This window comes from Herpailurus yagouaroundi, unplaced genomic scaffold (genome assembly GCF_014898765.1).
Source record: "Herpailurus yagouaroundi ecotype Mexico unplaced genomic scaffold, PumYag 160, whole genome shotgun sequence".
NCBI classification, from domain to species: domain Eukaryota; kingdom Metazoa; phylum Chordata; class Mammalia; order Carnivora; family Felidae; genus Herpailurus; species Herpailurus yagouaroundi.
Window position 1 is genome coordinate 43,520,058 of NW_024412401.1, and position 23,227 is coordinate 43,543,284.

Consider the following 23,227-nt stretch of genomic DNA (forward strand, 5'->3'; position numbering starts at 1 on the left):
TAGAAATACAAGCTGAAATATTCGTGAATGAAATGATAAGATGTCTGGATTTTATTTTAAAATAATACAGGAGCAAAGTAAGTGGATGCAGGCATGGAGTCGGCAGGACTGGCCCAGACGGTTGTCTGGGTGGGTGACAGGTATGAGAGAGGTCATTTCACTATTCTGTTAACTTTTGTATATTTTCAAATTTTTCCATAATAAAAAAAAGTTTTAAAGTGTCTTGATGCTACTTTTACAGGCATATTTTCTTAGGTTTCTGTTTATGACAGCAAGGCCACTCATTGATCCCCTGAACAGGAGGTCAGATTTCAAGTACGCATGCCAGGCAAAATTTCTTCACTCAGATTAATCTGAATAAGGTAGGTTGATTTAAATGCATTTTAATAAAATTTCCCAAATGTTGGGAAATAGATGAGTTGCTATTCCAAAGACGATTTTTTTTTAATTTTGTTAATGTTTATTTATTTCTGAGACAGAGAGACAGAGCATGAGTGGGGGGAGGGGCAGAGAGAGAAGGACACAGAATCTGAAGCAGGCTCCAGGCTCTGAGCTGTCAGCACAGAGCCCGACATGGGGCTTGAACTCACAAACCACAAGATCATGACCTGAGCCGAAGCCGGACTCTCAACCAACTGAGCCACCCAGGCGCCCCTCCAAAGACGATTTTAACAACTACCAGAAGTCTTTATTCAAGTCCTTCCCTGTGCTTTCACTGCTTTAAATGCTTTAGCAACCTTATCTCCTATAAGTACTCACGACTCTATGAAGTGAGCTTCTATTAATTAATGTTGGGCTGGGATTTAAACCCAGACATTAAGACTTTAAAGCCTGCACTTTTAACCAACAACAACTGGATCCTTCGAGGCTTGGCAGTATTGGTTTTGGTATATTGGTAGCACTGGAAAGAATTAAGAGAAGGGAAGAAAGCAACTTCAGGCTCAAAAATATATATATGTTGCCTTGTCAGGAAGCAGTATACATGATGGGGAGAAAATGGAACAAATTTGGGAGTTAGGTAGATTGAAGATTTCATTGTAACTATTACTGTTCATTATTGCATGACCTCAACTAGGTTAAACACTTCTGTCAGTAGAACTTTAATATTCTCACCATAACACCACCACCCAAATGGTACTTATGTGAGGTGAAGGATGTGTTAACTAACCTTACTGTGGTAAACATTTTGCAATATTTGTGTATCAGATCATAACATTGTACACCTTAAACTCACCCAATGTTATAGGTCAATTATAGCTCGATAAAGTTGGGGAAAAAATACCTCTCTTACCCTCATCCACACTTTGAAGGTATGAGGTAAGATGGGAAGTGAAAATGTATGTAAAGAAGGCTAATACATAAGTGCCCTAAAGCCTTTGCATACAAGCGTGTCCCTCCACCAGACTGCAGATGCCGAAGTCACTCACCAGCCCACCCTCAGCTCCTAGCACAGTGCCTGGCATACAGGAGGCACTTGGGTTTGTTCTCCCTAACACCCGCTCCCTTAAGACGCCCGGCACCAATTGTTGACTTTAATTTTAGTCCCTAATTTTAGTCATCTAAGTCTATGTGTTATGCCAACAAGCAAAATGTTTTCTTAATAAGAGAGGACAGAAAAACTAATTTGTGTCCCCTTCCTATTATTACATTATCTTATCATGTAAACCCTTTAATCCAAAACTAATGCTGAAAAAGATTTAGAGGGACAGTTGGTGGCCTCTAATGATCTATGCTGGAGATCACTTACTCTTTTAGGAGGACACTGCAGTTTCCAGGCTGATCCAAAACACAAAAACACAAACCTTACCATGTCACCTCTTGGCTTATACTTCTTTGTTGCCTTTAGAATTAATTTCTGAGCATAACACATAAAAAACTTGTTTATTTGACGGCTGCCAACCATTCCAGCCTCAACCCTCACCGATGTCTCCTCCACCTTCACATACCCTAGCCTCCCCTAATAGAGCCACTCAGGACTGTGGTCTCTCGAATAGGCCATGCGTGCACTTTCTTACCCCTGTGCTTTTTCACACGCTGCTCCCTCTTCTGAGAGGGTCCTCCTCCTCCACCTTACTAATTCCTATTTCAGCTCAGAGAAAACTTCCTCCAGAAAGGCTTCTCTGACGATATCCTCTGCCCCCACCCCATCAAAAGTCTGGGTGAAGAGTTCCTCTTTGCTCCTGTAGTATTCGTATACCACTGTGGATGGGAGTTATCACTCTGCTCTCTGATTTTCTGTATCCTCCACCAGGGTCTCAAGGACAGGAACCAGGTGTTATGTCTCTCTAGCATCTATCTAGCCCAGCACTAGGTGCCCAGCAGGTGATTAACAATGATCTGATAAATGACTAAAAGAATCTTATTTTGTTAACATGAAAAACCCAATGTAAACTTATTGACAAGAGCAAACTCTCTTCCCTATTACTTAAGTAAAAATGAATGCAAAGTCTTAAGCTGAGCCATCCTAGTGAAACACAGTTGAAGGCCAGTTGAGCATCATGAGACAAGAAAAAAAACTCAGGTAAAAAGAGGATCTGAAATCCTTTCTAGTTAACAAAAGGGGGGGTGGGGCAGAGAGAAGGCGAGAAAAGGAGGAGGGAGAAGGAGAGAAGGAAAAACAAGAGGAAGGTACCACTGCAGATTGGTTAAGCAATAAGGAAATAGAAAGTAAAAGCTTCCTGACACTTGTGGCTTTAGTCCCTGATGAGTACTTAATCACGGATTTTAAGTGTATTTCTAAATAAGGGACCTATTACATGAGATTATCAACTAAAATAAACTTAGCAAGAGAAATCCTTCCGATAAACTGTTAAAAGGCTTGAGTGTTTTTTTTTTAAGTTTATTTATTTATTTTGAGAGAGAGAGGGAGAGAGAGGGCACAAGAGTGGGGGGAGGGGCAGAGAGAGATAGAAAGAGAGAGAATCCCAAGCAGGCTCCACACTGTCACCCCGACGAAGGGTTCCAATTCACGAACCCTGAGATCATGATCTGAGCCAAAAACAAGAGTCGGACGTTGAGCAGAATGAGCCATCCAGGTACCCCAAAAGGCTTCTTATTAACAAAAAAGATCATATACTAAGCAAAATAACTCTCTAAAACAGACTGAAGTAAGCATACTTTTTCCGCCCAAACGTGTGGAGACCATTTGGAATTTTTCAACAGAAGTTTTAGGCACAAGTTAAACAATGATTAATAGACATAAAAGTAATTTACTAAGTGGCAAACTTTTGTAGCAACTCAGTATCATTTGATATTGTCTCTACATCTGAAAAACTTTCACACTGTCTGAAATGGCCCTTAGTTTTTGGATGCATGCCATTCGCCCTTAAATGATATCCTAGCTAATGTATAAAATTAAATACCTGACTCATAACAGATATCTAACTTTTCTCTTCTGGAAACCAATCCACTGAGCAGATCAATTAGGCTAACAAAAAATAAGTAAATAAATAAAAGTGAAATTTAAATGGACAGTCAGTATGTAAGGCTATGCTTTGGTCTTCTAGGTACAGTGCACAATTTTCTGCTAAAAATCCAAAGAATCAAGTGGAAAACCAAGGAGGATGGCAAACATATATGGTATGGAGAGAAAAACAATGACTACAAACCAGAAGACAGCGAAGGTGGCAGGGGGAAAAAGATGAGTTAAAGCTAAAACAGTGGTTGGAAGAACACAATAGAGCACATTAAACTCAATCTCCTTTTAGATTCTTACTTTGTCCTAATAGAAAGAGCTTGAAAAATAAGACAGATTTGGGTTTAAATCCCAACTAACAAGTACTTCCCAGCTATGTGAATACCGGGCAAGCAACCTCATTTCAGACACAGGTTCTCTGTTAAACAGGGTAATACTACTAATTCAGAATGGAAAGGATTAGAGGCAGTGAAGAATTAAACTGATCGAAAGTAGTGAAAGCAGGTATTCAAAGGATAATAATGATAATAATAAGAGCTAACATTTAGAAGCCTACTTATTCAGGCATTCTAAGTATTTCACATATGTTATCACTTAATTTTTAGAAGAACACTGCTCAGTAGGTGCTATTCTTATACCCATTTTACAGATGAGGGAATTGAGGCACAGCCCAAAGTCACACAGTAAGTGGTAGAGAAAATTATTCGAATGTAGGCAGTCTGGCTCCAGATGACAGTTACTACTAATAATAATAATAATAATTTATTAATAATAATATATAATAATAAATAATACATATTATATAATAAATTACTATTATTCTTCTTAATTTAGCTTGAACACAAGTTCTCTTTCAGCTTGACTTAATTGTCCTTTTGTTCCCTCCAAAAAGCTAATGTCTAAAAGCCACAGAACTCTGGTCTGGAGTACATCTCTGCTACTCCACTGCCCTTGTACAAATCATTTCACAATTCCAAGCCTTCATTCCCTCATTTCTTCCGAGTGAAATGCTACCTGCCCTAGGTTATTATGCTTTTTAATACAAGATACAAGACAGTATGCCCAACAACCCTTTCTTCCCAGAAGAGATGCAATCTCAGAATATAACTGGTTATACAAAGGGGGATAAAAAAAGGTTTCATGTCAAGTAGGCATGGTAGTTTAGGCCCTTTTTGGGGCTAGTGACTATTGTGGTAGGTCTGGGAAAGAATCCCAAATTGCCCTTTTCAGGTTATACTTCTATTTTTTTTTTTTTAATTTTTTTTTCAACGTTTATTTATTTTTGGGACAGAGAGAGACAGAGCATGAACGGGGGAGGGGCAGAGAGAGAGGGAGACACAGAATCGGAAACAGGCTCCAGGCTCTGAGCCATCAGCCCAGAGCCTGACGCGGGGCTCGAACTCACGGAGTGCGAGATCGTGACCTGGCTGAAGTCGGACGCTTAACCGACTGCGCCACCCAGGCGCCCCTTCAGGTTATACTTCTAAATAGGATGAAGAGGTAACCAGAGATGAACAAGACAGTTTCTGGCTTAACATTGTATGTGATCTAGTCGGAAATTATGACAGAGTGCTTTGAGTCTGCCATTTACATTCACTGATCTCTCTGACAGTGTCATTCCCAGAAATAAATGATTTACTATTTGGGAGTATTTGTTTATTGTATAAATATTTGCTGAGGGCCTACCACATGCTAGGAATCAATCTAGGTTCAGGGGATACAGTGGTGAAAAAGAAAAGAAAGAGAGAGAGACAAAGACAAAAATCCCTGTGCTTATGCAACCTACATCATTGTGGTGGTGGACAGGAGGGCTTATACTTCAATTCAGTTCAGATTATTTATGGAGCACCTACTATGTGCTAAACACTATCCTAGATAGATGTTAGAGACTACAGACATCAATGAGACAGCCTCTAAGCTACTTGAGGACGAGGTGTAAAGGAGTCATTTACATAAACAAGTATTTAAGTATGAAGTATTTAAGTATTATTTAAAACTTAGAGCAAGAATGTTTAAAAAGTAACTGAAAGTTATGATATTCATAGTAACAGTAGAATGTATAAGGTGCAACAGTATAGCAGGCCGCACGGATGATATTTTTCAAGGACAAGTAAATTTCTCAGGTGAAAGAAAGGGATGCGACAGACAGCATCATGTTTTTGGCAGCCTAGTATCATTGTATAATTCCCCCACTGTTTTAGAATCTCTTCCTGTTTGGGGAAAGAAGCCTGGCTATCCCACCACAAAGGTTCATAGTGCCAGATGATTATCTTCCCTGCCCCCAACCCCTACCTGCCTGAGCAAGTGTCTGAGGCTCCAGCAATCACACCCACCCCTGGCTTGGAATTACCAACTAAAGACTCAAAGGAATGAGCATGAGGTCCTCTCTCTGGTAGTAGATAAGACAGTTACAGCATGACGAGTGGCAGCAGCACTTGCTCTTGCCACACACCCAGTGCCGAGTGCTAGTGGTGCGAAGGACAGCACCCAACTCGGTGGCCGTGGCCGTGGCATATCCAGTGGACCGCTCTGTGGCACAATTGAGCATTAGCTCTAGTCCCACGTCCTGAATTGGGTTCCCCAGGGAGTCTGTGACATCTTCAATATCCTTTCAAGAAATTCCACTTCTGATTAACTCAGCAAACATTGGTTTTTGTTGCTTATAATTAAGGCCTTTATTAAAACTGAACAGAAGGGGATTCCAGGCAGAAGGAAAAGTATACGCAAAATAACAAGAATCAGTTAGTTAGCTTACTGATGAAGAGAGGAGGCTCTCGGGGCGCCTGGGTGGCTCAATTGGTTAAGTGTGTGACTCTGGCTTCAGGTCGTGATCTCATGGTTCATGAGTTCAAGCCCCACATTGGGCTCTGCCCTGACAGTGCAGAGCCTACTTGGGTTTCTCTCTCCCCTACTCTCTGCCCCTCCCCTGCTCGCTTGCTCTCTCTCTCTCTCTCTCTCTCTCAAAATAAATAAGAGAGAGGGGCGCCTGGGTGGCGCAGTCGGTTAAGCGTCCGACTTCAGCCAGGTCACGATCTCGCGGTCCGTGAGTTCGAGCCCCACGTCGGGCTCTGGGCTGATGGCTCAGAGCCTGGAGCCTGTTTCCGATTCTGTGTCTCCCTCTCTCTCTGCCCCTCACCCGTTCATGCTCTGTCTCTCTCTGTCTCAAAAATAAAAATAAAACATTAAAAAAAATAATAAAAATAAATAAATAAATAAACAAATAAATAAGAGAGAGAGAGAGAGAGGAGGCTCTGAGGCTAGACAAATCTGAATCAATGTTTTACATTTTACTAGCTATGACACCTTGCTCAGTGTATTGAAACTCTCAAAGCCTCAATTCCTGCTTAGTAAAGTGTGGATAATAGTGCATATTTCTTACTAGGTTCTTTTGAGAATTAAACAAGGCCATGATAATTCACTTAAAGCTCTTAGTATCTGACACAGAATAAGACTTCCACAGATGATTGTTTTATTAATAATAATGATGATGATAATAAGCATGGTATTTGGGAGGAAATACAAGCAATTTGATTCTGCTGGAGTTTAAACACAAGGAGGGGGTGGTAGGAAATGAGGACAAAGACAGATTATGGAGAAGTTATAAGTCCTATTAAGAAACTTGGGCTATGGGCTGGGATCACTTATGGTGACTAAATAGGAGAATTATATTGAAGTATAAATATCATATGAAATTAACTAGGAGAATGATATAACCAGGTTTTGCATTGTGTATGTATCTTCCACAGCGAATTGTATAGCTCAGTCTGGCCACTGTACTCACACACTGCAGGACATAATAATATACATTGCTACTATTGAGTCTTGATGTCCTACAAACGGAAGCTATTTCTTTCTAATAAATACAAACTGTCGGAAACTGTGCATATCATTTGTTAATATGTCTTGCAACTGGATCAGAAGGGGCTGGGTCGATACTTGAAATAAGAGCTTCTCCTGTGTCTGATCCAAGAGACCAACTAACCTTTGGATGAGGAGGGAAGTTTATAAAATGAAGAGGAGGAACACATCCTCAGGTGACTGGCAGAACTATGGACCGTATTTGCAAGTCTGAGATTCTTTTCTGACTTTTATATAATCAAGTATCACCTGCTACTTTTTACAACATATTGTTTTGCACCAGCATCTTGATCTAGAGTCCATATTAACTTAAAGATGAAAGGCTTTATTGTCAGGTCAAGAACAATCAATACTACCATTTTGCAGTGTGTGGTATTTCTTGCCAAATGCTAATAAGCATTACATTGTCTCTGTTAGCACTAATCCTTCTGGTGCTGATTAGACAGTCTCACAGCTAAGTTACTGTTCAGTTCTGCTTTACATTTATCATGGTTGCCGACCCGCTTAGTTTCATCTAATTTCCACCATTATTTCCTCTCCCCGCCCTTACTCCACACCCATATCTACCTCAGAGAAACACTATTTGATCTAATTTTGATTTTCACAGTAACTACTGAAATCAAACCTGAGTCACTGTGTAATTCAGAACGAGTGCTGAGAAGGACAATGTATGGGCTTGCTGGGTGATGCTAGGGAAAACGACAAAAACAGAACTCAAAATGTGTTCTGTATCCACTGAATGCTTTATTTCATTTCTGCTACTCCCATCTGCTTTGGCAATGCTGCACAGTTTAGTCAAAAGAAAAAAAGAGCACAGACTTTTAAGTCAGACAGAGCTGGGTTTAAATTCTAGGTCATCACTCAAGAACCCTGTTAGGTTGGCACTGTTATACTCATGTTACAGACAAAGATACAGAAGCCCAGGGAGATTATGAGACTTGCACTGTGGATGTGCATGTTGTATTTGGCATGCTCTCAAATCTATATCGATGTGCAACCAATATAAAATTGAGTGGTCATGTCTTCCTGTAGGACCCCGTCTTACTTCACTTTACTGGGTCATTTGTGGCTAGGGCTCAATACCTACAAAAGATCCCAGAGGATCATACATCTGCCAGGACGGGACAATGGTTGTTTCAGGGGTTCCCTAGAGTCCTATCATTGTATTTGCTTTCTGAAGATAGCTTCCATTCAGCCCAGTTCCGAGCAGTACCATTACTGTTGTATCTGGCAACAGAGCACAGGATAATTCTGGCTTGACATAGGCCACTCTGACCTAGGACAGGAAGCAGCCTTTTGTTTCAGCATATTGGTCCTACCTGCACCTTAGAACCACCTGTTAGAAAAGCTTGATCTGTGACAACGTGCAAGTCTTCCTGATTACCAACGGGTTGCCTGCCACTCTACAGACCATGTCAGGGAAACTGGTAAATCTATTAATCTAGAAGTGACAAAATTCTCTCTGCTGTTTTTTAAACATTGTGAATAGGGAATAAAAACAGTATTAATAATAATGATAGCTAACTTTGTTTACTACGTGCTGATTATTAAGCACTGCTAAATCAAGTTTTTTACACGCATTAGTTTAATCCTCTCTTAAGAATGCTTTATGGTTCACTAAGGCTTTGATTTAAAAGTTACAGCCTTTTCTTCACAAAATTCAGAGACTAGAGATCAATTTCCTGGATGCCAGAGCCTTTTTTTTTTTTTTTTGGCATATTCTTTAGCATAGCACCTAAGCCGTTTTTGGCAATATCTGACCAGGCAGATGGGCACTTTGACTTCCTTCATCAGTGAATTGAAAATATCAAATGCCTGGCTTGGTTCCAGACTACTTTGGGCTTTCGGGGACCACTTGAACCCAAGAAAAATCACACTTGTACTGGAAAAAAACACATGAAAAAGAGTCGCCAGTTTGGTTTTGACAAGGAGTACCAAGTATCAACCATCATATGGAATGTGAGATCTCTATTCAAAATAGATTCACATTCTTTTTGGTGCTATGACAAATAATTTAAGTGTGATGAATTATTTCTCATTTTGAATTATTTCTGTCATATACTTGACTTCAGAAGGGTACTAAACCCAACTTACGCGTCTGTTTTCATAACCAATAAGTGATCTCATTTCTGAGAAATGGGGCAATGCATGCAGAAATAAAATATTAAATTCAGCCAATGACATAAAGCTTTATGGTTTAGTTATTTTTTTCTGTAACTATTAGGAAGCATCTACTACAGTAACTTAGCACTCATCATTTAGATTATAAATAATATCATCAATACTACTACTTTCAATTTCATTTGAAAGATGTCTCACTTTAAAATGTTAAAATATTTGAAATATATTATTAATAGTTTAAGAATAGTATCAAAGCAATATATTCATATAGAATTATCCCAATGGCAGAGAGGGCAATAAAGTAAATATAGGTATAAAAAATTCTATAGCTATCACTAAAATGTTAACTGTTATCTCTGGGTTCATTTTTTGTTTTACCCTTCTTTACATTTTCTAAAATAAACATATATATTTTTATAATCATAAAAAATATTAAATTAATCCCTTCTAAACAGCTCAATCAAAAGTAATATTAAGATCCATAAAAGAGGGGCGCCTGGGTGGCGCAGTCGGTTAAGCGTCCGGCTTAGGCCAGGTCACGATCTCGCGGTCCGTGAGTTCGAGCCCCGCGTCGGGCTCTGGGCTGATGGCTCAGAGCCTGGAGCCTGTTTCCGATTCTGTGTCTCCCTCTCTCTCTGCCCCTCCCCCGTTCATGCTCTGTCTCTCTCTGTCCCAAAAATAAATAAATGTTGAAAAAAATATTATTAAAAAAAAAAAAAGATCCATAAAAGAACAGCTTATTTATTTTATAAGTTTAATATGAGAGAGAGATTATTATATTTTCTCAAGCCTGTATGGGAAGAAAAATAATACTGAAGCATCCCAAGCTTTGGAAAATACCACTACAGTCCATTAATTACACAAATATGTTAACTACAAAATAGTATAAAAATATATTTTGTGTAAAGAAGCCACATGTAAATACACCTGTTATTTTCTTTATTGTGTTTAGTCAAAAGCTACCTTGTTCACATTACATTATAAGCTAATATGAACCATGTAATCAGAAGAGAATACCAGAAAACAGTTTGAATTTGTAAAGTCACTGCATTTATGAAAAGCCCACAAGAATCTGTATGTGTGACTTCTCAAAAACCTTGGAAGACTGAAAGTAAGAAACAGGCTTCATTTTATAGTTAGAGAAACTAAGTCACAGAGCCATTTTAAAAAATGTGCTCAGGAACCTACAAAGTGAATAGAAAGACGACTGGAATTTAGTTCTTCTGAACTGCTATTCTACTGATTAGCTAAACCATTCAGCCCTGCCTTTGTGGACAAGTCGAAGCAACAAACTAACTTAAAAACCAAAACCAGTTCAACAGGATAGGTTTGCAGGCAATACACCAACGATTCAGTATAATAATACCTAACAGCTAGATTGCTTTGTGTTTTTGGTATACTTTATAACTATTCATTAACCCACACAACATCAATGGATCATGGGGCTAGATTGTTAATGCAATTCATATAGAATGAATAAGTGAAAACATACTGTAGGATTATAAGGACTATAATCTACAGCAGAAAAAAAGTCTAACACCTTCCTCTAATCAAACTTCCATCTACAAATAAATCAGGATAAACTCATTGAAATACCAAACATCCCTTCTTTTCCTTATTATTTCCATTAATGCTTCCCAAACTATTATTACATCCCTATAAATGATAGATGGGACAAAGAGAACCTAAAAGCTACTCAGTTCATCCACTTTCCTTCAGAGACAACATCTAAACTTTCCCTAGAATATTTTTTAAGGATCACACCTTTAAAAACCATTTCCAAAATTAAAAGGAACTAGAGAATACGATGCTCTCCTTACAATTAACAGTGCTACTCTTAATCTCCTGTTTGTGCTCACATACCTCAAGTAAAAGCACTCCATTTTTAAAAATAAATAATAAAAATCTAGTAAGATTCCTGGTAATATGCCAGTTTCTAGGAAGTGTCTAAGACTGAAACAAAAGTTACGAAAATCAGTTATCTAAAGAGTCCAAAATTTACTAAGTAACATTTTCCAGCCAGGTTAAAAACACTCATACTTCTTATCATTCTTCCTATGACTAGGCAGAACACAATCCTTTTCCAATTGAATAAATTTTCCCTTCCCTCAGAGCTTAGCTGTCTCCCTGGCAAGGATATCCTATAGAACAGCTGTCATATTACCAGTATAAAAGCAATCCCATCTGATCTAATTGCAAAGCATATGGACAGACCGAAACCAAATTTTGGGGGCTCTGTATCTTTAAAGGAAGAAATAATCAAAGCTCTTCTATTGGTAAAAGCTGTGAGCAATACCAGGATTCAAATTCTGCACAATTTAAACAAGATATATTTCACTAAACTACTTTAATTAATTTTAAGTGCATGTTTTAAAGCCCCCAAACAGAATGATATGGATAAAGAACCAGTTCTGTTTTCAGCCTCTGCTAAGATCTCAGCTAAACCTCCCCTGGAGGTACCAAATCTTAGATAGGTCAATCCTACCCTATGATTAAGATTCATCAGACCTCAAGAATAGTTTCCTTTCTTGGGGATTGTCTTCTGTATTCTATTTTCTTCAGAACCACAACTCACTGAGACTAAGCAAATATCTCTGCTACAGATCAAAACTGCTGAGTCAATGTCAGGAATTAAAAATTAAAGTAGCCCTGGTAATATCACCTGACTTGATCTCACATAAGTAAAAGCTTACCAAGCTTATCACGGCTTTTTACTCACTTTCACATTTTATTCATTTTTTTATAACTATAAAATTAAAAGTGGATATACTGATTGACAAAAAGACTTGGAAAATTCAGAAAAACACAGAGTGTGACTCAAATGACCCATAATCCCATTACTTAGCTTTAGCCACTTCACATTTTGTATATTTCTCTCTTCCTACGTGTATTGCTACTAAACGTAACGTAAGCATTTTAATGGCCATATAATAATAGCTCAGAGATTACCATAATTTCTTTATCATAAAAGTTTAGACTAGAAGAATGCCTGTTTCAAAAATCTTTACTGAAAGAACAAACCCAGTATATAAACCAAATGAGAGCGGAGCGGATTGCGGAGTGGGTGGTGATGTAGGGTGAAAGGACCGGCAGGAGGGCCCAGAAGTAGACTCACTTGGTCTCCTCAGTCCCTATCCTGGCTCCCAAACACATCTGAGGGACCGCAGGTTCCCGAACAATACAGTTTAAAAACCACAAATCTAGTCTACCTCTCTCATTTTACCAATGAAATTCCTTGCCCAAGATCACAGAACTGGTGAGGGAACTGAGAAAGAACGCAGGCAGGGTCTATTGTCTTACAGACAAATGCTCAGCTTTTCCAACGTGGCTATTCTTTCTACAAAAGTTATCAGATGTTCATTTGCCTACTGTTGTTTTTCCTTTATTAAGATAAATAGAAGGAACAAAGTTAGGAAACAAAAACTCAGTAATTGATGTAATTTGCTAGATCTCAAAGAACTCCGCTTGTCCTAAGTTCTCATGCTATCCCTGTGAGTGAAGAAGGGTAAAAGAAGGAAAAAAATTCATTTCTTTTTTTTTAAGCTTATTTATTTATTTTGAGAGAGAGAGAGAGAGAGCAGGGGAGGACAGAGAGAGTGAGAGAGGATCCCAAGCAGGCTCCACATTGTCAGTGCAGAGCCTGATGCAGAGTTCAGTCTCACAAAATGTGAGATCATGAACTAAGCCAAAATCAAGAGTCGGACGTTTAAGCAACCGAGCCACCCAGGTGCCCCAAAAATTAATTTCTTTTTTTTTTTAATTTGTTTAATGTTTATTTTTGAGAGAGAGAGAGAAAGACAGAGCACAAGTGGGAGAAGGGCAGAGTGAGGGAGACACAGAATCCAAAACAGGTTCCAGGCTCTGAGCTGTCAGCACAGAGCCTGATGCAGGGCTCAAACTTGGGAACAGCAAGATCATGACTTGAGCTGAAGTCAGATGCTTAATCAACTGAGCCACCCATGTTCCCCCCAAAAAATCAATTTCTAAACTAAGAGAAAAGGCCATGAGATTACATTATTTTCCTCAAGAATATACTGCAAGTATAGTGTAGCTACAAACAACTTCTTCATTCATTCAATCATTAAATATTTATTGGGGATCTATTTTGGGCTGGACACTGTGGCCATAACTGTGAACAAAACAAACAGAAGTCCCTGAGCTCATGGTCTTTATTAGCTGGATGTGGTCGAACAAGCTACTTTACCTTTCTGGATCTCAGTATTGGCCATCCATTAAGTAAGGATAATAATATTTAACTATTACATTGTTGAAGAATTAAATGACATGATGTATGTAAAAGAAAAAAAAAATCCTGAGAAGTAACTAGGCATACGATAATATGTCAGTTAATATTCTGTTCCAGCCAAAGTGCAAAATATTAGACTGGAAATGAGAAGTGAGGGTATTAAGTCTCTTTGCTACTAATATACTGATTTGAGGCAATATACCTGAAATAGTATATTAAGATATTTCCAAACAGATTTCTACACTAGAAAAAAAGTGAATAATATATCAATCTGAAAAAAATTGAAATTTACATGAGCCTTCCCAATCAAGTTCTATAGTTCACCTGTGAACTACATTGTAAGGTCATGTCCATCACATTTACTTTTAGTGACTAGTGGGCTCTTTCTTTAACAGCCCCACAGGATGCCTAGCAAAGAAAATATAAAGCAAGCAATCGTCTTCTTCAAATGCCATTTTCCATTCTGTAATTAAGGGTAGTAAAAGATTTACATTCAACAAAGTAAACCTAAAAGACAACAGTTTGAAATACAAAATATCAAATGTGAAACCATCCAAAAACCTGTAAAAGTCTGGTCAATATTCACCAATAAAAGTACCAACAGAGGAAAGAAGTTAAGGCTTTATTCACTCATATAATACCCAGAAGCCAACTAAATATGAATGCCAAAGTCTTGGAGACTCTAAAAGCACCTTGTACCTGTGACGTACTGCATACTTGTTAATTATTAGAAGCACTCTGTTCACTATTAACTCTAATTAGATTTCTAGAGGAAATTCTGTCATTCAAAAGATCAAACATTTGTTTCTCAACCAAACTAAACCGTTTACATTGGTATGTGGCCCAAATCCACCTACCCAACAAACACAACTCATATTATTTATAATAGAAAAATAAATTTGCTACTTATTCAAAGTACCTGGTTTTTTTTTTTTTTTGAGGCAGATAACTTCTGTTATGACAATTTTTTCTGTATTGTTCCCCACAAAAAGAATGGGAAAAAAATCTGAGCAATAAAAAAGAGGCCGGAGTGAAAACAAACAAACAAACTTTTGTCTCATTTTTTTCATAAAGAATTAATACCATGATACCATGTCTTGAATATTGTATAAATTATGACACTTTCTTCTCAAATGGGCTTAATAACCTAAATTAAATAGACTAAAAACAAATCTTTATGAAAAAAGTCAAAGTCACAGAGAAAGACAGTCAAGTTTTGTTCAGAGTGCAAAGTGTTCAACCCTGTGTACCCTGTTACCAGGACATCTTCAAGGACATCTTTTGTTCCTCCAGAAAGACTTCTTGGAAGAATTGGGCTTTGAGGAGGCACTGAAGGAGGACAAAGTGGTAAATTGTTAAATAGAGAGGATAATTTGATTCCTTAAAGAACATGAAAGAATGGATGGGGCTAAGAATAAAAGACAAGAGTGAGAGGGACATATAGAGGAATTCAAAATGAAAAAATAAGCAAGGAGGAGAACAGAGGAAAGTTTTTTTTTCGTAATGAATCAAAAGTAATAGGAAAGATTTCTTTTGACAAGAATACTTATCTGTGAAACAGTAGCATTACCAGAGGGATTATTTTGACACAAATTTATCAAGTGTGCTTAAAAGAGATATCTACAAGGATAATTATTTTGAATAAACGTTTACTGTGATCCAAACACGTATGTGTCCAAGTATTATCTTTTTATCACAATTTTTAAAAATCTCCCTTTAAAGTTACTAGTGTAGTTTGGGTAGCTGTTTCCAGTGAAAAACAGATAAACCAAAATGCATACTTGAAAAGAGACTAAGTGACCACAGTTGCCTGTAACCTAACCTCAACATTGGTCATAAATATTTTTATATCACATCTACAGTAAATAAATAAAAATCAAGATCAAGGCAAAAAGCATGAATTAAAGCTATTTATAACTAAAAACATCATCTAACACTGTCTTTCAGCTAAACAAGATCTTATATTTCTATTCTCTTCTGATCTATTAAGTGCCCTAGAGCAGTAATCTCTCTACCCATAATTTACCCATCAGTAAAAACAGTACTGTGATACTTTTCTTCCATTCTTTTTATAAGGGTGCCAGGATGTCTGGAAGTTAATATATACATGTTTAGAAATGCTGAGATGAAAAGTAAAACACACTTTAAGCTTATGGGTCTTTTTTCAAAAATCAAGATAAAAAGACCTAGTTAGATTATTTCAATGTGTAAATTTTCAACTAGCCAAAAGGCTTCCTGGGGTCATAATAAAGAAGATTTGAAACTAATGTTTTAGAGTTTAACTATGCTATTCCAGAAATGAATCCGACTGAGGAATTTCTACAGAGAGCTAGGCACTTAAACCAGGAATAAGATACAGTAAATTTGAGAAGTCCCTGGGCCTGGCCCTGGCCCTAAAAAGACTACAGATAAATTTCTCTATCACAAACCATACTAAAATATAATCAAAGAAAGAATAAGAACTACATTTTAAAACCACAATTGTAAACAGTTGTAAAACAGAAAATTCAAAGAGGTGAACAGCATACAATGGAGTGAAGGGAGTAGATGCCACTAGGACAGTAGAAATTTTTTCAGATTAGTATCCAAGACCAATAATTCTTAGCAAAATGGCTTCCTTCTCTTCCATGTAAACATCTCTTTAAATGCCAATAATATGGATTCTGGAACCAGAATGACTGAGTTTGAATCTAGGTTCTGCCACAGCTAGGCCTCTGTGAGCCCCAGTTTCCTTATCTATAAGACGAGGATAATAATAGTATCTAGCCCAATTGTACCTACCTGTTGTGAAGATGAAGTAAGTTAATGTATGTAAGGCACTCAGAACACTGTCTGGAATATAGTGTGGACTGTATGTGTTTGCAATTACTGTTACAGTGGCCCGTAAGTCCTCAAAGCTGATCCCAAATCCCAGAAGATCCAAAAACCAAAATTTTTTCTGTAACTTATTTGGCAGCAATGCCTGGCCCAAACAAATGCAAGGCTTTTTACGATCTTTATTTATCCCACTCACTGTAAATATACATGCACTTTGCAGCAAATATCTTCATGTTTGATTATAGGAGGCTGCCCTAGACTTTACTGGGATATATTTATTGATGTCCTAAAATTCAGAAAAAAAAAAAAAAAATCTAAATTCTGAAACACATCCAGCACCACGAGTTTTGGATAAAAGATAGTGAACCTACATTACCTTTGGAGCGTGAACAATTTGTATGTCCCTAAAATGAATGGTATCTTCTTAAATAACCACAAGCAAATAATGCTGTTAACCTAGTAGCAGAGCATCTTAAGTTGAAGAAACCATTTCCCTGTACAGTTAGGAGGGCCCTGCATTCCCAAAATGTTCCTTTCGAACAAAATCCATTCATGATCCTTTATTTACATGTCATACTGGTCAGAATTTTCAAGCTCTAAATTCTAAGGCTTGCTTTAAAAAAGCTTATTCTCTTAACTTAGAGCATAAATAAATTATTAAGCAAGCCTCTTTGGGGGCCATTGATGTGCCCTGAATCACATATCCCAAATCATCACAGAACTTTAGAGCTAGAAGAGACCCTTGAGAACTAAATCATTACTCCTTCTCTTCCAAACTATTTTATCATCCATAAATTCACTCTCCCCTATGAGGTAAGAATCAGCCTGCTCTAACTTGTCCTTAGACTCTGTCTATTGGAACACCCCGTAGGTGAATGTGAATAAACTGGGTGGGGCGCACTGACAGACCTGGGATCTAAAAGGATGGCTTGAATCTAACACAATAAATCTACATGTTTGTCAAATGTCTCAGTTCCTACCTTAGAAGATAATAAGAATTTCCAAGTCCAGAATGAAGAGACACTCAACTAGTATTCGTGTGTGGTTTTTTTTTTTTTTTTTTTTTGAAGGCTCAGCTATCTTAATGGACTCAATGAGTCAACAACATAATGTGGCTGCCAAAAAAGCTACTGTGATTAGGAACTAACTACATCAACAGTAGCATAGCATCCAGAAGTAAAGAAGTAACCGCCCTCTCTACCGCAAGCTAGTTAGAGCACATCTGAAGTATTATGTTCAGCTCTGGGCTCCACACTTGGGGAGAGACGCAGAAAGACTGGAAAAGTCCAGGAGAGGGGTGACCAAGATGGTGAGGGAATCCGAAACCAAGTCACACAAAGAACAGTTGAGGGAGCTGAAGTTATTTAGTCCAGACCCAGACAGAATGTGATCACCGCCCCCAAATCCCTGAAGAACTGTCATGGCACCGAGAGAGCAAACTTGTCCTGCACGGCCCCACAGGGCAGAACCAGAACCAGCCGGTGTTAACCGCAGAGACCAATGTTTCAGCTAACTCTTAAAAGTATTTCTTGAGATGTACTCAGGCAGTTGAGCCTCCAACTCGTGGTTTTGGCTCAGGTCGCGATCCCACGGTTGCGGGACGGAGCTCTGCATCAGCTCTGTGCTGCGCATGGAGCCTGCTCGAGATTCTCTCTCTCCACACCCCTGCGCTCTTCCTCACTCGCACATACTGTCTCTCTAAAATAATAAAAATAAAAATAAAAGTTTTTAAAATGTAGAGCCATGCTAGGAGGCAGTGGCTTCTACACTCCTATCTAGCCCTAAAGGTCCATAATTTTAAAAATCAAGCGTCTGTCACCACCTCCGTCTCTTAGTGCTGATAACTACCATCCTGCGGCATCACAGCCTCTCCCTTAACCCTTCTCAAAATGTCCTACCCAGCCAACCAATCAGCCAAATGTTTTGCCAAGTCTGTGGGAGGAAAATGCCTGTTTGCTGGGCAATTAGTTTCAGTTTGCAGATCAGTGTCCTTATAAACAAAAGAGGGCCCTAATTGAGGGGCAGGCAAGAGCTCTCAGCCAGACCTCTATGAAAGAAATTCTTATTAAATCAAAGAGCAGCTAGAAGACCCATCTAATCACATAATATATTATCAATAGCATTCAGTCCTCACAGGAACATTAAAATAAAATACCCAGTACAACCAACCATCTTCCCGAATGCCAGAGAATCCAACTTTGCAAGCCAAACTAGGTCTCTCAAGATCAGTGAGAACTTTTCTCTCTGTCAAAGAGACGTGTGCCCTGTTTGATGTAGACTAGAACCCATGCTCAGATAAAAAGGCCATCCTCGATTGTATCATACTGTAAAGCCAAAAACTACCTATTGGTAGGCCTGCAAAGCTCAGTTCAGCTGCTGAGAACGAGACACAATGTAAAAAGTATGAACAATGTTAAATTTAAAACACAGAAGATAAAAAAAAAAAAGAACACTGAAAAAAAAAAAACCACAGAAGAGCTACTGAAGTTGGACATCCTTCTAAAACTTTTGTCACCCAAAGACCACTAGAGACGTAGGTATACGTAAGTCCATGGAAGTTACTCAAGCCTTGAACAGTGCACATGGCACATATTCATCAATCCAGTTTTACTTCCTTTGAAATTGGATTCTTCAAAACTACAGCCGAAGTGTTGGAGAATAATGCACATGATGGAGTTCACAAGGAAGGACACGTTCTTGTCTGTGCTTTTTAAAGTGAATCCCAGACAACCTAAGTGTCCATAAGTAGATTAGTTTAAAAAATTATATTATTCTTATGCCAAAAAATGTAACTGGTAAGAATAAGGTAGACTTTAACTATGGACATGGGGGAGAAAAAGTCCATGATACATAGTTAAGTGAATATAGCAAGTTGCAAAACAATATGTGTAGAATTATTTTGAGTTTTTGAAAACTATTTTTAAAAACCCTCTGTGTATGGGGAAAAAAAAAAAACACCCTTCTGTATATGTATGCTCCAAAATGCCCAGAAAAATGTCTGAAAAGAGATCAAACTGTTAACAGTAGTAACCTCTAGGGACTGACTGGAACTAGGAAGCAGTAAAGGAGTGACTGTCACTTTTTTCCTTTGTAGACTTCTGGTGATTTGGATTTTTTGGAACTAAAGGTTAACTTTGTGATTTAAAAATAACAATACGAAAATAATAAAGGTAAAATAACATCGATTACACAGACTTATTTAACATATACTCACCATTCAAAATAAGTGATCTTGCAACTACCTAAATGCTACCTAAATGGGTGCTTCAAACTCTGGAACATCTAATTCATCCTTTTTCTATAATATTTTACTACAACAACAACAACAACAAATCACCACATTACTATTAGGTCTCAACTGCTTTCTATCACACACACACACACACACACACACACACACACACACACACACACACAAATTGTAATCATAAGGCTAACTAACACATATGGTGCTTACTCTGCACCAGGAACTGTTCTAAGCACCATAAATGTATTAACTTAGTTAATCGTCACAGCAATCCTATGAAGTAGGTACGATTATGATCTTCACTTCCCAGTTGAAGAGAGGTTAAATGAGTTAAATGACCTGCCCAAGATTACACGGCTAATAAGGGGCAGAGCTAGGATTCCAACCTGCGAATGGACTCCACAGTCCACACTCTCAACCACTATGCTTCCTGTCTCTCAGCAATATGTCAATCTCTCTATACCAAAGCCAAAAAAGGGTGCAGTCAAAATCCAGCCAGTTCATATACTCCTTCAAGCTAGAAGAGATGCAAACTTAGCTTTTTATGGTTGAATAATCTGCATTCCTACGGATGTCAATGCCAAGCTCCAACCCAAAATTCAAGACTGTATTAAGACTCGTAATCATGTGGGAAAATTCTCTACAAATTCGTTTATAGTCCAAAGTCCATACCTGACTCTACAGTAAATCGCTGAGCCTAAGAATTAGGTCAGAGATCCATTAATGTAAGTACAGCTTGGCAAATAGTTTGGACAAATCCCCACCCTGACTCAGGCAAAGGAATTCAGAAGCTCTTGTTTAATGTCTTGACAAGGCAGGTCTTATTTGTTTAGTCCCAGCCCACTTCAGATTCAAAGGAGACAAGAATAGGAGTTGTCTCTAACTTTGCTTGGAGACTTCAACCAGCAGGAAGAAGAGCCTATTTTCTCTGTGGACTCAAACAGATATTGGCTTTTATCAGCATCCTCCAAACTGAACATTCTAACTTCAGGCGGGGGGTGGGGGTGGGGGGGGAGAGGCAATGGGCATCTCTGTTTAAATCGTGTATTTGTGCAAACATATTGACCTTGTAATTGAGGAAGAAAAAATGGTGCAAGGAAGGGATTTAACCTAATTTATAGGCATGCTCAACCTAGATGCACACCTGTCCCAAATGACCTACTGAATCCAGTCATTTGCAGGGAACACATGGATTACACTGGTTTTTTTTCTTCTTCTTCTTCTTTTTTGGCCTCGAGTGGTCTGTCCTACTGTTGTAAACAAAATCCTTAGTATCTCTTCCACCTGCCACATGCACATCATATATATATATATATATATATATATATATATACACACACACACACACACACACACACACACACACACACACACACACACACAAGGAGAAATGAGCAAGGAAACGGAAGCTCTGGAAGGAATCCCTTACACTCAGTTTTCGACCCGTTGGTTGAAGGAGGTACCGTGCTGGCTTTCAAACTTCCCGAAATAACCCCCACGGAGAGGCAGGGCGAGCGAACCGAACCCAAAAGTTTGCGCCCATTCGGGGGTCTCCGACAAAGGCCAGGAAGCCCCGTTTGGAAGGGAGATGCGATGCCTTCCGCACCGCAGCCGCCCCCCTCCCTGGGAAGCACAGCCCAGGGGGGACAAAAGACTTTCCAGACTGGGGAGGGGGGTGGGGGGGGCCGGGCGAGCTGGAGCTCGGACCTCCCCCCCTCCGGGAGTCGAAATCTGGGGAAACTTTGGGGGCGAGGGACGGTCAACCGCGGGCACCAGCCCAGCCCTGGAGGCCCCGGGGCTGGGAGCCGGGTGGGCAGCCGCGGGGCTGGGTGCAGCCGGCGAGGGGCGCGGGGACTCACCTGGGGGAGGGGGAGAGGGCGCCTCGGTGGCAGGTGGGGTGGGCGGGACGCCGCTGCCGCCGCGGAGCACGGGGGTCGGGGTGAGCGGAGTGGTGGGCGCCGGAATGGTGGTCGCTACAGGGGTGGTCGGCGCCGGGCCAGTTCTCGTCGAGAGGGTGGTCGGCGCGGGTCCGGTGGTCGCGCGAGGGGCGGTCGGCGTACGGTCCACCGCCGGGGGGGCGGTGGGCGAGGGGCTGAGCGGCGCCTGGAAGGTGGTCGCGGCGGGTCCGGCCGTCGCCCGAGGAGGGGTGGTCTCCGGGGACTGGGCTGAGGAGGACGCAGCCAGGGGCCGGTGGACAGTAGTGCGCGGCGCTCCGGTCCGCGGGGCCTGGGCCGTGGGAGGCGTCGCCTTAGAGAAAGGGCGACTGGGCTCGCCCCCTAGCCCCGGGCCCGGCGACGCGTCCACCTGCCCCGCGGCCCCGCCGCCACCGGTGACATTCCCCGCCGAGGTTGTCGAGGCGGCGGCGGCGGCGGCGGCGGCGCAGCACAACAGGGCGACGGCGCCCAGGCTCGGCAGGCTCCTCATGGCGCGCTCGGCTCCTCCATTCATTCATTCAGTCATTCAGTCGGTCGGTCAGTCATCTTCTCCTCCCTGCGCTCGGACCAGGGAAGCCGCCGCAGCCGCCACCGCCACCGGGCGCACCATCGCCACCTCCCTCTGACAGGCGGCCGGCCCCGCGGGCGGGCCCCAGCGCGGAGGGAGCGACCGGGCCGAGCGCGGACAGCCCGCCCTCTCCGATTGGCAGCCTCGCCCGACCAATGAGCGGTCACGCTGGCCCACGTGACACACCCGCTTCCCGGCCTCTTTGTAGCCCCGCGGGCCAATCAGATGGCGTCGAGGGGAGGGGGCGGAGTCAAGGCGGGAGGAGGGCGGTACGAGCCCCGCTCCAGCCCTTCGGGCTCGCGGCAGCCCCGGCTTTGTCTGCCCAAGGAGCGGGGCGCGGGCCGCGGGCATCGGGCTCCGCGGAGCAGACAAAGGACGCGCCCCGAGCGGCAGACGCCGGGCCAAGTCGTCTGCTCCACTGGGCGGCGAGAGCGACCCGGGGCGGGGAATCCGCTCTCGGGAGCTTCCCCGCCCTCTTGAACAATGGGGCGCCGGCGACGCACCCGGGCTCGGGTGGAGACAGGGCTGGAACCCCCGCCGTGGGCGAGGGCGACAGCAGCGACGATGTAGAGCTCAGCATTGCTTGTGCTGCCCGAGATAAGCCTGGTCTCGACCCCGCGAGGTCTGCGGTGCCATTCCCATTTCAGGGATGGGGAAACTGAGGCCCATGCTGAGACTTCCACTGAACCAAGACCCACGCCCCGATCAGACACCTGCTGCGGGCCAGACTCTGTGCCAGGCAGGACGGGGTGGGGTGGGGTACTAGAGACTCATCCGGAGCCGAAGGTACAAGCTTCCTGCGTAGGGGAGACAGACTCACGTGCACACTTTAACCTAACCCCCACCCCACCCCCGGGGAGAATAGGCTCCGACCGGACTGAACCTCAGCGTCCTGTTTCCTGCTGAGTGGTTTTGCGGCCTGAGCGCAGTTTTTCTCACCTCTAAAATGGGCATGATAGACACGTAACACCCCCACACCACCTGTCACGGAGACGAGAATTAAGTAACGTACTGAAAAGGG

At 41.1% G+C, this 23,227-nt stretch overlaps 1 protein-coding gene across 1 annotated transcript in view; it reads right to left on the bottom strand.

The window, feature by feature from the left end:
• The window catches only part of MEGF9 (multiple EGF like domains 9), an 88,782-nt gene extending 66,471 nt beyond the window's left edge, over positions 1-22,311 (bottom strand). Inside the window, exon 1 of the mRNA XM_040482129.1 lies at positions 21,564-22,311. Coding sequence (XP_040338063.1) covers positions 21,564-22,152 — 589 coding nt within the window. The 5' untranslated portion in view covers positions 22,153-22,311. The remainder of the gene's footprint in view (positions 1-21,563) is intronic.
• Positions 22,312-23,227: the final 916 nt, after the last annotated feature.